Source organism: Oryza sativa, chromosome 9 (genome assembly GCF_034140825.1).
Source record: "Oryza sativa Japonica Group chromosome 9, ASM3414082v1".
Taxonomy (NCBI): domain Eukaryota; kingdom Viridiplantae; phylum Streptophyta; class Magnoliopsida; order Poales; family Poaceae; genus Oryza; species Oryza sativa.
Genome location: NC_089043.1, coordinates 24,317,685 through 24,332,050, shown reverse-complemented (window position 1 = coordinate 24,332,050; position 14,366 = coordinate 24,317,685). Strand labels below are relative to the sequence as shown.

At 40.6% G+C, this 14,366-nt stretch overlaps 2 protein-coding genes across 6 annotated transcripts; one reads left to right on the top strand and one right to left on the bottom strand.

Annotated features, from left to right (window-relative positions):
- Window positions 1-484: 484 nt before the first annotated feature.
- On the bottom strand, window positions 485-3,365 carry LOC4347548 (uncharacterized). Its single transcript, XM_015756908.3, has 7 exons — window positions 3,221-3,365; window positions 2,369-2,737; window positions 1,963-2,172; window positions 1,532-1,883; window positions 1,311-1,435; window positions 1,039-1,177; window positions 485-938 (listed from the first exon to the last, which is right to left on the bottom strand). The coding sequence occupies exons 2-7, from the start codon at window positions 2,707-2,709 to the stop codon at window positions 705-707; spliced, it is 1,401 nt and encodes a 466-aa protein (XP_015612394.1). The 5' UTR covers window positions 2,710-2,737; window positions 3,221-3,365; the 3' UTR covers window positions 485-704.
- Window positions 3,366-6,266: 2,901 nt separating this feature from the next.
- LOC4347547 (probable inactive beta-glucosidase 33) lies at window positions 6,267-13,584 on the top strand. Of its 5 annotated transcripts, none has more exons than XM_066303888.1 (14): window positions 6,267-6,502; window positions 6,739-6,802; window positions 6,969-7,000; window positions 7,083-7,158; window positions 7,240-7,311; window positions 7,393-7,480; window positions 7,815-8,070; window positions 8,169-8,287; window positions 9,160-9,371; window positions 9,526-9,539; window positions 9,782-9,875; window positions 10,348-10,450; window positions 11,491-12,474; window positions 12,565-13,584. In XM_066303888.1, the coding sequence occupies exons 1-13, from the start codon at window positions 6,353-6,355 to the stop codon at window positions 11,696-11,698; spliced, it is 1,488 nt and encodes a 495-aa protein (XP_066159985.1). In that variant the 5' UTR covers window positions 6,267-6,352; the 3' UTR covers window positions 11,699-12,474; window positions 12,565-13,584. The 5 variants fall into 5 exon arrangements, with proteins under 5 accessions (XP_066159985.1, XP_066159983.1, XP_066159986.1 ...); XM_066303886.1 differs by having other exon boundaries at window positions 6,942-7,000; XM_066303889.1 differs by having other exon boundaries at window positions 6,736-6,802; window positions 6,942-7,000.
- The last annotated feature ends 782 nt before the right edge of the window (window positions 13,585-14,366 follow it).

Here is a 14,366-nt window from a genome sequence, read left to right as displayed (position 1 = left end):
CCAACATTGTTGCCCGTGTTTACGATTCCGAGATGGCCTTCTGTTTCGGGCTCTGGCGGAATGACGGTTTTCATGAAATTTGGTGGAAAACCGGTAGATTTCGAACAAATTTCATAAACCCGCGAAAACAAATTTCCTGAGTTTACCGATAAGCTCACGAAAACCGGTCGGCTTTGGCAAAATTCCAAGCGAAATCATTGAAATTTCAATCGGTAACTAGAAAAAGAGGTAAACTGATTTTTTTTTCCTTTTTTAATTCGTTACTTTTCTTTTCTACTGTAAATTTCAGTAAATATACGGAATACATCAATTTTTTCGAAAATTTATATCCCAATAGATTATATGAATATCATATTGTTTATAAGATTTTTTTGATTTTTTCCTTTTTTATCAATTCAAATTTGAATTTGGATTAAACTCATCGAACGGCTTCTACTTTCGAGCCTCGTCGAAACCTCGAAATTTCGCAGAATTCGACCGGTTTTCGTCGGAATTGTTAACCCTGATCGTTGCGACCAAAACAGATTAGTGTGTTTCACTGAAACACCGGTTTTCAGCAAATAACAAATATATACATTGTAAAAAGAAAAAAAAATTAGCTTCTTGCAGACTACATAATAAATAAATATCCATGGATTTAACTCTCGTTACAAGTAGCCGCTTTCTGTATCTCATCTTTATTTAGGAGTAGATATCTCGATCAGTCAGAAGCCAAAGGACCCGACCTCACTAGCTCTGCCATCAACATAAGGATATGAAGCAGTCACAGCAAGCATAATTCCAGTCCCAGAACAAAACACCCCAATGAGATCTGCGAAAATTATTAGTACACCGGCACAGAAACCACCAACACAAGCTGCCCTCATGACATGACGCCGAATTTCGTTCGCATGTATTGAGTCGGGCTGGGCAAGCCTCAGTCTTCGTTCCTCCTGCATCTGCATTGAATCAATCAAAGTAAACGGATTAACTTGCTAATATGTAACAGGGGAAGAGGGTAAAACAACAATGCTGCGCAGAGTTTCTTTTCATACATACATTTAACACAACAAACCCGTTGAAAACTCCTTTTGAAGATGCACAGACCATAAGACCCATTGAGATAAACACACATGAAATAAGCACGAATGCGACATATATAAATGCATGGAACGGGTCCCTGTGCAAATCAGCCAAGCTGCAGGAGAGAAAAGGGAAACATAAGGCAAAGCAAAAAAAAAGGCAACACTTAGGACTTAGGTATCAAGTCATACTTTTAAATTGAAATCAGAAATGTGGGCAATATAATTTCCACAAGTATGTGCACTCACATAGGGGGCGTTCTTAGGTAGTACACTATCCCTCCAACAGGGATAGACTGTCCAAAATGGTTCAATCCATCCCACTTGCCAAGCAAATTCACTAGTGTGTTTCCACTGTATTTCTTGTACAGCACCTGCAACCCAAAAAACAGAGTTAGCATGTTTTACATAGGAAGCCTCAGCAGTGTTAGTAGTATCACATTATAAAGTGTAATAGTGTAGGCAAGCACCTTTGAGGCAACATAAGGAAGTGGGAGCAGTAAACGGTGCAAGACAACAGGCCCATACAAGAAATGTGAGAGCTTGATGTGGCAGTAGGCTTGAAAATTACGCCGTGTCCTGACAGGCAGTACAATATAGAAGCCTTGGAAGAATATGGCAAGTGGAACAAACAAGCAAGTGGCTAGAAAATTGATAATATTCGGGAGGTTTTGACGGTAAAAGGCTTTAGACATTGCAGACAATTTATCCGTTCTAGTCATCAGAAGATGAACCCAGGCAATAACAGCTCCCTCAAATTCAGGGCTTTGTTCAGGATACATGACGGACATGGGGCTGAAGGCCTTCCACAGAATATTTACACTATACAGAAAATGGGACAGGTGTTAGCTTACAGTCTTAAACCAATTCAACCATGATGCTTTTAATTTCAAGCCCTTACCAGATGTTGGTGGCAGTGAACAAGGATATACCAGATAACAATCCATATCCTTTTCTTAGGACATCATCAAGATAAATGACAATGATATCAGAGCAAAGAATCTGAAGCATTATTAGAACCGTATTGACAGTGAAATGTTGGCTTCGCACATAGAAATTAACAGCTCCCAGAATGGCAACCAATATCCCCAGCAACCTTTGTGCTCTATTCCTGAATTTCATAAATAAAGGCCCCAATTAGCAAACAAAAATTGCAATTTGTTGTTTACAAAATTTCACCACCCAAAAGAATATTCATTTCTTTATGAAACCGATCAAAGCATAGCAGATCGACTGTCACCATTCCATCTCTCCATATGCAAATATTGCCGTTAGATTAATTGGAGGTGAGCAGAATCAGCACTTACATAAGAACACCAGTTTCAGGTGCACTGGTATCGAGAGTTATGATCTTTAGGTACACCCAGATCTTCACCAGAACCTCAGGTACTAGAATAGCGACGATCCCGTGCGACAAGAGAGTACTACGGCTTGACGCCAGAATCAGATGCAGCCAATGTAATGGATCAGGCTCAATGGTTCGAGGTTGGTGTTGGATCCCATACAATAGAACTTGGCTGGCAGTCACAAAGATGAAAAGTACAATGGCCGTGTATTTAAATTTTTGACGGGGAGAGATGGGCTGGTCAGGACACTGCACTTCAGGGACTAGCGCTGCTAATCTCCAGAACTTTGACCTATTTGACATCTTTCCTGATAGTTAACCAAGGTAGAACCTGGCAAAACAAATCAGAAAGAAAATACAATTACACAACTGCAAATTAAAGAAAATGCAATTAAACACTTCAATTAATATTAAGCAGGCTAATATCTCCTTTCTTTTTACAGTACTTCTCGGAAGATGACAGTCGCTGGTACGAAGTTCAATCAAGTGTAGTAGTAAATGCAAGAACAAACTCATGGCTAATAACTCCCCTAAACTTTTGGGGGGAACGGACAAACTGTACAATGTAAGACTTTCTAGCATCCCACATACATATAGATGTTAATGAATCTAAACACGTATATGTCTAGATTCATTAACATCTAAATAAATATGAGCAATGCTAGAAAGTCTTACATTGTGAAACGGAGGAAGTACTTGTTAATATTAATAAGAGCTTCTTCCACAGGTCTAGATCAAGAGAAGCTAGGGTTAACGCAAGCAAAAATCCGAGACAAAAGTGGGGTGGGTTTGCGTAACTGGACAGGATGCTCACCCGGGCGGAAGCCGCAGGAAGACGGCGCCTATGGAGATCGATCGGCGCAGGCAGGCGGTGGGCGAACTCGCAAGGAGAGGAGGCGCCGCCAAGGGGACGGCGAAATTCAGGCCGTTGGTGTTGGAGGGGGTGTGTGTTTGTTTACAAATCACTCCTCTCTCATCTATGAATATATTAAACCCTAGGCAAATATTAATAACTTTTATTGTTCATCTAACCCTCTTCGTCTATTTTTTATATAAAAAATCTCCGACATAGATTTAGTACTAGAAGTCAACTTCTAATCCCATCAGAACTCAATCTTTCTATTTCCAAAACCTATTACAGTTTCTAAATTCAGAAACCACAACCGGCATCGGACTCCTACTGCACGGCAAGGGCCAATCGTTTGACCAAACATTGTACTCCCTCTATAAAAAAAATCGACTTCTAAAGTTTAAATTTTATTCTACAGGAAATTAACTTTTACCATTCTACCTACCCTCAACACGTAAAATGAGAAGTATTATTCCTTCAATATCATTTATCTACCTATCACAATTACTATTTTTTTCAATAATGAGAGACATTTTAGTCGTTTTCACTCTCCACTAATTTTGCATTGAAATGCTAGGGTTTGATTTTATATTGTCTGTACTAAACTCTGCCACCTCGATGCTCGTACGGCTCCCACGCAGATTTTTTTTAACTTTTTAAACTTATTAATTTTATAAATTTTAAAAATAAACTATCACAAAACTTATTTTCAAAATTGATACGTGAAAAGGAACTAATATCCTACTCCCTCTGTCAAAAAAAAACTAACCTATAAATGGTCATGTGACCCATCTACTAGTACAACAAATCTAGGTTAGTTTTTTTGGACGGAGATTCGTTATACTAGGAGGGGTTAGGTAATGTTTTTTTACGGAGCGAGTATGTGCCAACTTCTTGATACAAAAAACAAAACTTTTTTTTTCGAGAAATGGATTTGCTTAGCATCTAATTTTTAGTGTGCGCCAAATTTTGGTTGAAAAGGTTTTCCCATGCCCATCTTCCATTGAGCCGGGCAAATAAACGAACCTGAATGGGCCCCACCCAACAGTGACACAAATAATACCTTAATTTAATACACCAGTAGGCAACTAGGCATAGATAGGTGGTGTTTGAATCTTCTGAAGATGAAGATAAAGATTAAGTGTTTCACGCAAAACGAAGTGGTAATAACGTGTGACTAATTGAGTTTTAATTATTACAAACTTGAAAAATAGATTAATCTGATATTTTAGAACAACTTTCATATAGAAAGTTTTCGCACGAAACGCACCGTTTAACAGTTTGAAAAGCATACCACTATAATCCAAAATTTAATCCACACTTTTAAATGGATTCGAACGGGGCCATAGTACTGTCACTTTTCTTATTTAAGATATAGAATTTACATCGGTTTTCATTAACAAGCTTTAATTTCACCTCTGAATCCAAAATTCTCCAAATTATCTCCACTCTCCAGCCTCACACAACCATATGTGCAGTTCAACCAACTTGCTTCTCCATCTCTCTATATCGGAGTGTACAACTGTACATATCTGTGTATAGGGATTAATTGTCACTGTTGGTGTAATACAGTTTAAAAACTAAAGGTTTGATCTACAAACCTTGTGCATCTTAAATTATTTATTTTACTTTTGAGCAAACTGCCTTGGTCTCTGCAGCTCTATGAAAGATGAAGCATAGGAATTTGGCAAGAATAGCATATATCATGTTCATGATCTCTTCTAGCACATACTTATAATTATTTCTGAACTATCGATATCTTCATATTTGGAACCTCAAATTAACTGTTTGTCACATCATGCCCTCATTGTAGCCAACTGCATGTACTGTTCCTTTTGCGCCGAAACAAGATGATAGAAGCACAATTTGTTAGTAAACTACTAATACCATCCATCTTATATTCTCTTTAAAGCTCAAAATGCATCGGATAACTGTTAGTCCAGTGAAACATATCTCCATTATCTAACTTATTGTTCTATTTCTACTGGACCATATATTCCAGCAACATTTGACAAAATTAATGGCATATGTCTTTGTTATGTGGTGCTTCAGATTCATATAGCTTGATATATAGCCTTCTGGTAATTTACATAGGCGCTAATCTTTAGTTGTAAACTAGAGCATATCATAGTGTTGACACCGTTAACACTTAACACATAGATACCAATCTAAGTGTAAAATATTAATCTTAGAACATACGTAGTAGATACTAAACTTTAGGTGTAAATTAGCACTTGGCAAACTGGTTTTCCCAAAGGAGCAATCAAAGCGGTGTGACATATAAACTGATTAGTAACCGGTGGTGTGACAAGCAAAGATGTTTCAGCAATAATAACATAGCTAAAGCATGTATACCTTGCAGTACTTTTTGGGCAAAAGAAGCCAGTTCTATTACTGAAGTACACTCTTCGATTTAACTGTTCTATTACTGAGGTACTCTTCGATTTTGTGGTTGACTGTAACGGTAATGCTAATACTTGACATAATTAGGTAGAGCTCTGAGGAGCTACATGAGATGTCAATACTTTGCTCTTATGCCCACCATTTCACCATTTGGATCTCATGTTCACAGTTTCATCTAGGGACATCCAGGTTGATTCTTCTATAGTTATATTGACAATATTGCGCAGTGAACCACTGCAGGATATTAAAAACATCGTTCATTGACTATGGGCGCCGCGGGAGGAAGACGGCGCCAGCCGAGCATCGCAGGAGGAAGACAGCGCGGCGGCGGCGCCGAGAAGACGAGGATGTCTAGGCGGTGGCTGGTGTGGTGATTGAGTGGACTGAGGGGATGGAGGGATGAGCGATGACCGTGTGGACGGCTGGATGGAATCACCAGTTGGACATCTGACGGCGCATGCATGGCGAGGGACTGTAGTACTGTAGCAGCATTTCTCTGGCCTAAGATGAATCGCAACACTGTTGGTAGTGGGTCACGAAAACTAAAGATTTGATATGATAAGAACAAGCAGCCCTTCTCAAAAAAAAAAAGAAAAAGAAAAAGAAAAAGAAAGAAAAAAAAAGAAAGAAGAAGGAGCAAGCCTCGCCTACTTAAGCACAACAGCAGCCTTGCTCCAGCTGCGAGCTAGAGCCATGGCGACCGGAGAGCTCGCTCTCGTGTCCTCGCTGTTCATCGTCGTCGTGTTCCTCTTGCTTGGTGCGGTGGCGAGAGAGGCTTCTGCGCTCACCCGGCATGACTTCCCCGAGGGCTTCGTCTTCGGCGCAGGCTCCTCCGCTTTCCAGGTATATATACATAAAATCCATCGATCATGCATGTCAGAAGCTCATCATGCTCAGATGCTCATCCTGCTCACGCTCAATGCTCATGCTCTGCTGAAATTTGGCGGAATTTGTTGCATCGGATTTGTGTTTCCGTATTGCATCATGTTTGTATATGCCAAGATATGTGCTTACTACCGTGTGAGCAATGCTGTTCAAGAACTGAATTTGTTTTTGCAAATGTGTCACACCTGGAGTAGGTGGAAGGGGCAGCTGCAGAGGATGGGAGGAAGCCCAGCATTTGGGACACCTTCATCAATCAAGGTCCAAAAAAATGGAGTAGATGATAATCTTCTCCTCATGCTTTTATTCTAGAACATTTTTTTTCTTGTATGTTCTTTATTTACGCATGCATATAGTTGCATTGTTCTAGAATGAATATGTCCATGATTGATGCTTACAGGGTACATGCCTGACGGCTCCAATGCAGATGTCTCAGCAGATCAGTATCACCATTACAAGGTCAGTGATAAGTTCAGATATGACACAAAATCTATAAAAAAGATCAGTTTAATCTACCTTTTTTTATTTTCAATGATTTCAGGAGGATGTAAAGCTTATGTATGACATGGGGCTGGATGCGTACAGATTTTCCATTGCTTGGCCTCGTCTTATTCCGGGTAGACATAATCACATAAATAAGGTAGTACTACTGAATATCTTCTGAACACTTATGACAGTGAGTTTCAAATTGTTTTTAGATGGAAGAGGAGAGATCAACCCCAAGGGCTTGGAGTACTACAACAATCTGATAGACGAATTGATAATGCATGGTACACATTACTTGCTGCACCTTGGATTTATTCCTAGCTGAATCTTGATCGGTAGACTCATCTTCTGTCATGTATTGGCAGGAATACAACCTCATGTCACCATCTACCATTTTGATCTCCCTCAGGCCCTTCAGGATGAGTATGGTGGAATACTCAGCCCCAGATTCATGTAGGCACCCTGAGAAACTCCACAAAATCCTATGTAATCTAAATGTTTTCATGACACAAGCTGATCCAAATGGTGATGAATTCAGGCAATTCCCTAAAATTTTTTTTATATTTTTTTAGAGATGGGTATTTTTTACCCGGTCTCTACATCCAACCGGATATATGCAACCTTTTTAAATTAGGAACTTAGCCTATCAAGCAGGGAACTTAGCCCTCAAATAACTCAATCTGAAATTCGCTTCTATGAAGATTTGAACTCAGGACCATAGGGTGCTACTCAGGTCACTACAACCACTAGTCAATTCCCTGACATGTTGCCACATATTATATTTCAGAGAAGATTACTCGGCTTATGCCGAGGTGTGCTTCAAGAACTTCGGTGACAGGGTGAAGCACTGGGCCACCTTTAACCAGCCGAACATCGAGCCCATCGGCGGCTTCGACGCCGGCGACCGGCCGCCGCGGCGGTGCTCCTACCCCTTCGGCACCAACTGCACCGGCGGCGACTCCTCGACGGAGCCGTACATCGTGGCTCACCACCTGCTGCTCGCTCATGCCTCGGCAGTGTCCATCTACAGACAGAAATACCAGGTCACAATACTGAATTCATACTGTGTTCATTGGTATGTCTTTGGTGTGTCTTTCACATACCAAGAAATGGTCCCTGAACATTGAATTGGACATGACAGCAGGCAATTCAAGGAGGCCAGATAGGGATCACTCTCATGGTTCGGTGGCATGAGCCATACACCGACAAAACAGCCGATGCAGCTGCTGCCATTAGGATGAATGAATTCCATATTGGATGGTTAGTACTGCTACTTAAATTGCAGTACCAACTAGCCATGCCATACTAACTACTCCACTGACTAACTACTCCACTAACTACTACTCCCTCCGTTTCAAAATGTTTGACACCGTTGACTTTTTAGTACGTGTTTGACCATTCGTCTTATTCAAAAAATTTAAATAATTATTTATTCTTTTCATATCATTTGATTCATTGTTAAATATACTTTAATGTACATATAGTTTTACATATTTCACAAAATTTTTAATAAGACAAACGGTCAAATACGTACTAAAAAGTCAATGGTGTCAAACATTTTAAAACGGAGGGAGTACTCCGTAGTACTTAAATTCTCGGCATTGCTATCTCAAATCCCAAGTACACTCATGACAAACTTAAAACGATGTTTATACCCGGACTTTTCAAGCATAAAACAACAAGTGTTTGTGATATGAAACTTTATTCGGTTCAGCAATTTGTTAGTCAAGTACTCCCTCATTCCTAAATTGATCATCATATATGTTTATGTACCAAGACCAAAGATAATTTAAATCACATCAATCAAGATATCATGCACATATTCTCCCACAATGCATGTATCGATTAAAATACCATACCAATTACACCTTAATATGCAGACATTCTTCCATGTTGTATTAATTATGTTATGATGAAATCTATGTCTATGTGGTTATATGATATTCAATTTAAGAAATTTTGAATTCCATTATATGATGATCAATTTGGAAAGGAGGGAGTATTTCTGTATCTTCTGACCGTGTATATCCACTTGTGCGAGCCTGCGAGGTCAGATTTCTATCAATTATCTTAGAAAACAAATTGTCGGTCTCCTGTTTTTTCAATGTACTGATCTCCGTCTGAAAATGCAGGTTTTTGCATCCTTTGGTGCACGGAGACTACCCTCCGGTGATGAGGAGTCGCGTGGGCGTTCGGTTGCCATCCATAACGGCGTCAGATTCAGAGAAAATACGCGGATCGTTCGACTTCATCGGCATCAACCATTACTACGTTATCTTTGTGCAATCCATCGACGCGAATGAGCAGAAACTACGGGACTACTACATCGACGCAGGTGTTCAAGGTAAGAATCTCTGAACACCAGATGTTCCCAAGCTAAGTAATCAGTCAAACTTTGCATGCATTATCCATGGCTTTCTACAATCAACTCTCAACTGCATTAGTTTTTTGAGTTCCATAAACCGATCAGCTGATCAGTTGCTGTTCATCTGGTGCAGGAGAAGACGACACGGTAATATATAGATAATCGAGCTGCAGTGGAGCAGAGTTGTTTTTGAAAATGTTTCAAGGCATTAGAAATTCAGTCTTGATAGTCCTTTCGAGATGGTGCTCTCTACTGACACTATTTTACTATCCTCGCTTTGGAAGTGATCTCAACCATTGATTTATAAGTTTTACTACTAGTAGTTAATTAATGTGGTAACATAAATAGATATGAGTAAAACACCTCTTCTTTCGATGCTCCCTTTGCAGGAGAACATTCAGTGTCATTCTTGGTCTCTTGGCAAGGTGCTGAATCACCTGAAACTCGAGTATGGCAACCCCCCGGTCATGATCCACGAAAATGGTAGGTCCGAATTCTGCGTGGGAAATGTTTTTAATCCCTTAGGGGGATATTCCTTCGTTTCTTATATGTCACCTAAAAAGTTATAAACTTTTTTTAAAAAATGATAAGATAGATTAATATGAAATATACCATCCACAAACGTGTAAGTTAAAAATTTAACTTCTATAAGTTGGTAACAGAAATAATGAATATAACTGTGAATATATGACTATTTTTAGTTTAATTTATTCTTTTTTTTCTAACTTGTTGAAATCAAATTTGATCTTACATGCTTGTAAATGATATATATTAATCTATGTTGTTAATTTTTCTTAAAAAAAGCAAATTACAACTATTTAGGTGACATGTAAGAAACGAACAGGTCTCATCTAGAGGGATGAAAATCCATCTTCCATAGTTCTTGGTAGCTTTAAAATGGCATTTGTCACTGGCTTAGTACGATGTAAATTATGTTTTTTCCTCGATGCCTCAGGTTATTCAGATTCACCGGATATCTTCGGAAAGATCAACTACAACGATGACTTCAGATCGGCGTTCTTGCAGGGCTACCTGGAAGCTCTGTACTTGTCCGTACGGTGCGCTCACTCTCCTAGCTACTTACTTCCTTTGTGCTCGTAAAGGAAGTCGTTTTGGACAGCGACATGGTCTCTAAAACACAACTTTGACTTCTTATTTCTATAAAAATATTTATTGAAAAGTGATATATGTATACTTTTATGAAAGTATTTTTAAGATAAATCTATTTATATAATTTTTACATATTCAAACTTAACAAGTTGAGAGTTATTCATGATTTATATTCCCAGGGTTTGACTTAAACATTATCCTAAACGACTTCCTTTACTAGTATGAAGGGAGTACTCCCACCATTTCATATTGTAAGACATTTTAGTTTTTTTCTAAGACAAACTTCTTTAAACATAACTAAAACAGAAAAATATGCCAATATTTATAACATCAAATTAATTTTATTAAAATCCACATTAAAATATGTCGTGATGGTACATTTATTTGGTATTAAAGATATTAATAACTTCTTTTGGTTTTTAACAGATGATACCGTTAACTCAAACATTCATCTTATTGAAAATATATATTTAATTTTTTACTTGGTTTTATCATTAATGATAAAAGCTTAGTCAAAATTAGACATATGGTTGAACATATGTTAAAAAATTCAATGTCATCATCTATTAAAAATCTGAGTGGGCATTTCTTTATAAACTTAGTCAAAATTAGAGAACTTTAACTTAGCACAAAACTGAAACAGCTCATTATATATAGCGGAAGTACTACTCAGTTCGGACTTAAGATAGATTGTGCTTAATGGATGCAAATTGTGTGCTGTACTGCACCTAAAGTAGGTGCCACTGACATGTGGGTCACCTACTACATATGCTGTACAGTAGAGGATCCCCTCCTGCTTAATTAGTTTCCGTGTGTTTAGTTTCACGTTAAAATTAAAAGTTTGACTAAAATTGGAAGTTTGAAGAAAAAAACTAGAAGTTTATGTATGAAGTTATGTATGAAGGAAAATTTTGATGTGATGGAAAAGTTGAAAGTTTAAAGAAAAAGTTAGGAATTGAACAAGGGCTTTGTTGGTCTGCTGGTGCAGGAACGGATCGAACACGCGGGGATACTTCGTGTGGTCGATGTTCGACATGTTCGAGTTCCTCTACGGCTACCGCTTGCGGTTTGGCCTGTGCGGCGTCGACTTCACCGCCGCGGCGAGGACGAGGTACCTCAAGAACTCGGCGCGATGGTACTCCGGCTTCCTCCGCGGCGGCGAGCTCCGGCCGGAGAAATCCTACGCCACACTGTGATCACTCCAGAGAAATTCGGAGGCGTACAGTACAGGAAGATGGCCAACGCTGGCTAAGTTATTACTACCTCCGTATTTTAATGTATAAAGCCGTTGACTTTTTATCTAACGTTTGACCATTCGTCTTATTCAAAAAATTTATGTAATTATTATTTATTTTATTATGACTAGATTCATCATCAAATGTTCTTAAAGCATAACATAAATATTTTCATATTTACACAAAAAAAATTTTGAATAAAATGAATGGTCAATCGTTGTTTAAAAAGTCAACGGCGTCATACATTAAAGGCAAATTTTACTACAGGACACTCGTTATGTGTGGTTTTAGGCCTAAGACACTGCCCAAACTCACTTTTGAGGGAAAACACTCCATAAACATGGTAATTTGCCAGTGGACACCGTGCCGATTAAAATAATACTTTCCGGTTGGAGAGGAGAGAGAAATCGCGTGAAATATCAAAAATACCCTTGGACCCACATGTCAGCTCTCCATCTCTCTCCCTCCTTTCTCTCTTCTCCCGGTCATGGCTTGCTCGGCGATGGCGGCGACGCCCGGAGTGCGCGCGGCCTACTCGGCGGCCGAGGCACTGCTTGTGGCACTCGAGCGCGAGCGCCTCACGCAGCAGCACCCGCATCAGCAGCGACGGGCCACATGAAGACGAGCACGGGCCGCACGGGCTCAGGGCGCCGTTCCCGTGCATGGATCAGCTGCTCTTCAATTCGACGTGGACGGCTCCGCCCGCGGTGCTCGGCACGCCATTGCTGCTGATCCAGGTAAGCTTCATTTTTGCTCATTCACGCATCGACAATGGTGGCATGCATGGCACATGTCCACATGTGTTGACTTGATCCATGGACGGACAGGTGACCCGCCTCCTCTGCGGAGGATTCGTCCTCGGAATACGCCTCAACCACGCCATGTGCGATGCCTCCAGTGTCGTGCAGTTCATGGACACCGTCGCCGATCCCGCGAGCTAGCTGCTGGATGCGCGCAAGCCACCCAAGCCGGCGTTCTAGCTCCGAGAGTACAACGACGTAGCCGTCGCGCCCCCGGCGCCGGCCGTGGTCCCCGGCGACATGGTCATGCGCACCTTTTCTTTCAGCCCCGGCGACGTCGCCACCGCACCTCCGTGGCCGCGCGACGAGCTTCGACGTGCTTGTGGCGCGGCGTTCGTCTGGCGCGCCCGCCCCAGGGCGCTCGAGATCCCCGCCGGCGAGGACGAGCAAACTGATGTTGGCGAGCGTGTCGAGCACGGTGAGGCGGCCACCGGTGTCAGGTGTGGAGGAGGAGGTCCTCCATCGGCCACCGGTGCCGAGTAGGCCGCGCGCGCTACGGGCGTCACCGCCGTCGCCGAGCAAGCCATGACCGGGAGAAGAGAGAGAGAGAGAGAGGAAGAAAGAGAGGAAGAGAGATGGAGAGTTGACATGTGGGCCCAAGGGTATTTTTGACATTTCACGTGATTTCTCTCTCCTCCTCAACCGGAAATTATTATTTTATATAGCGCGGTGTCCATTGTCAAATTACCATGTTATGGAGTGTTTTCTCCTAGAAGTGAGTTTGGGCAATGTCTTACGGCTAAAACCACGAAATCATAGTGTCTTGTAGCAAAATTTGCCTACATTAAAATACGGAGGGAGTACTAGTACTTCCTTTTGTTTTTAATATGATGAATTAACCAACGTCATATAGAAATAAGGGTTTGTTGGAAACATACCACCCTATATTTACAAAATTTGAGATATGTCACCCGTATCTCAATGACACGTAGGACCCACATGAGTCAATGACATATGGGTCAGGGTGGCATATCATAAATTTTGTAAAATTTATGTGGATGGTTCAAATTGTCCCTAGAAATAAAAGGGGTAATATCTTTTTTTTTCCTTTTTACTACACGAAAGTGGAAAGTTTCACCTCTCCACGCAATTGGTTAAAAATAAAAATGACCTGGCCTTCTAGAAGAAGGCGACTAGAAGTCCAAAGGATGGATGCATGAATGTAAATGGAAAAATTGGACAGAATCACGAAGAGAGGAGAAGCGATCAGAAGCAGCCGGAATTCAGAAATGGTGATCAATTTGAGTTACTACACTCCTTTGTACCACCTATGACATTTCGCTGTTGCTGTCGTTATCTTTTTATTTGTTTTTTTCTTCTAAAAAAGTCCATGTCTATGTACGGACATGTACTGAGCACGTACTTCGTAGCTACTCTTTCTGTTTTAAATTATAAAATATTTTAACTTTGATCCTATAAGTAAGTCATAAAATTACTAGGGCGATAGGTCAAGAAACCATAGGACGGTATACCTTCTCTTTGGAATGTTCGTTCGAGAGATGGAACGTGTACAATAAATAATATTTTTGGGATGATAGTTCGGAACAATATTGGAAATTAGAAAGCCATTATATTGCAATATATATTCCATACATTTGGACTTCAGCTAGAGTATGCTTAATTAGTTTCTCGGTTCGCCGGCGACCGACGGGTGCAGGAGCGGATCGAACGCGGGGTACTTTGTGTGGTCGCTGCTCGACGAGTTCGAGTTGCTCTCCGGCTACGGTGTACATGCGATACGGCCCGTGTAGCGCCGACTTCACCGCGCCAGCGAGAACGAAGTACGTCATGAGCTCGATGTGCTGGTACTATGGCTTCCTCCTCGGCGG

Coding starts and splice junctions, on each gene's coding strand:
- LOC4347548 (XM_015756908.3), bottom strand. CDS start 2,709: ATGTCAAATAGGTCAAAGTTCTGGAGATTAGCAGCGCTAGTCCCTGAA. Junction 1,884..1,962: donor TTCACTGCCACCAACATCTG/GTAAGGGCTTGA, acceptor TTTTCTGTATAG/TGTAAATATTCTGTGGAAGG. Junction 1,436..1,531: donor TTCCTTATGTTGCCTCAAAG/GTGCTTGCCTAC, acceptor TTTGGGTTGCAG/GTGCTGTACAAGAAATACAG.
- LOC4347547 (XM_066303886.1), top strand. CDS start 6,353: ATGGCGACCGGAGAGCTCGCTCTCGTGTCCTCGCTGTTCATCGTCGTC. Junction 6,803..6,941: donor GGACACCTTCATCAATCAAG/GTCCAAAAAAAT, acceptor TGATGCTTACAG/GGTACATGCCTGACGGCTCC. Junction 8,071..8,168: donor TCTACAGACAGAAATACCAG/GTCACAATACTG, acceptor TGGACATGACAG/CAGGCAATTCAAGGAGGCCA.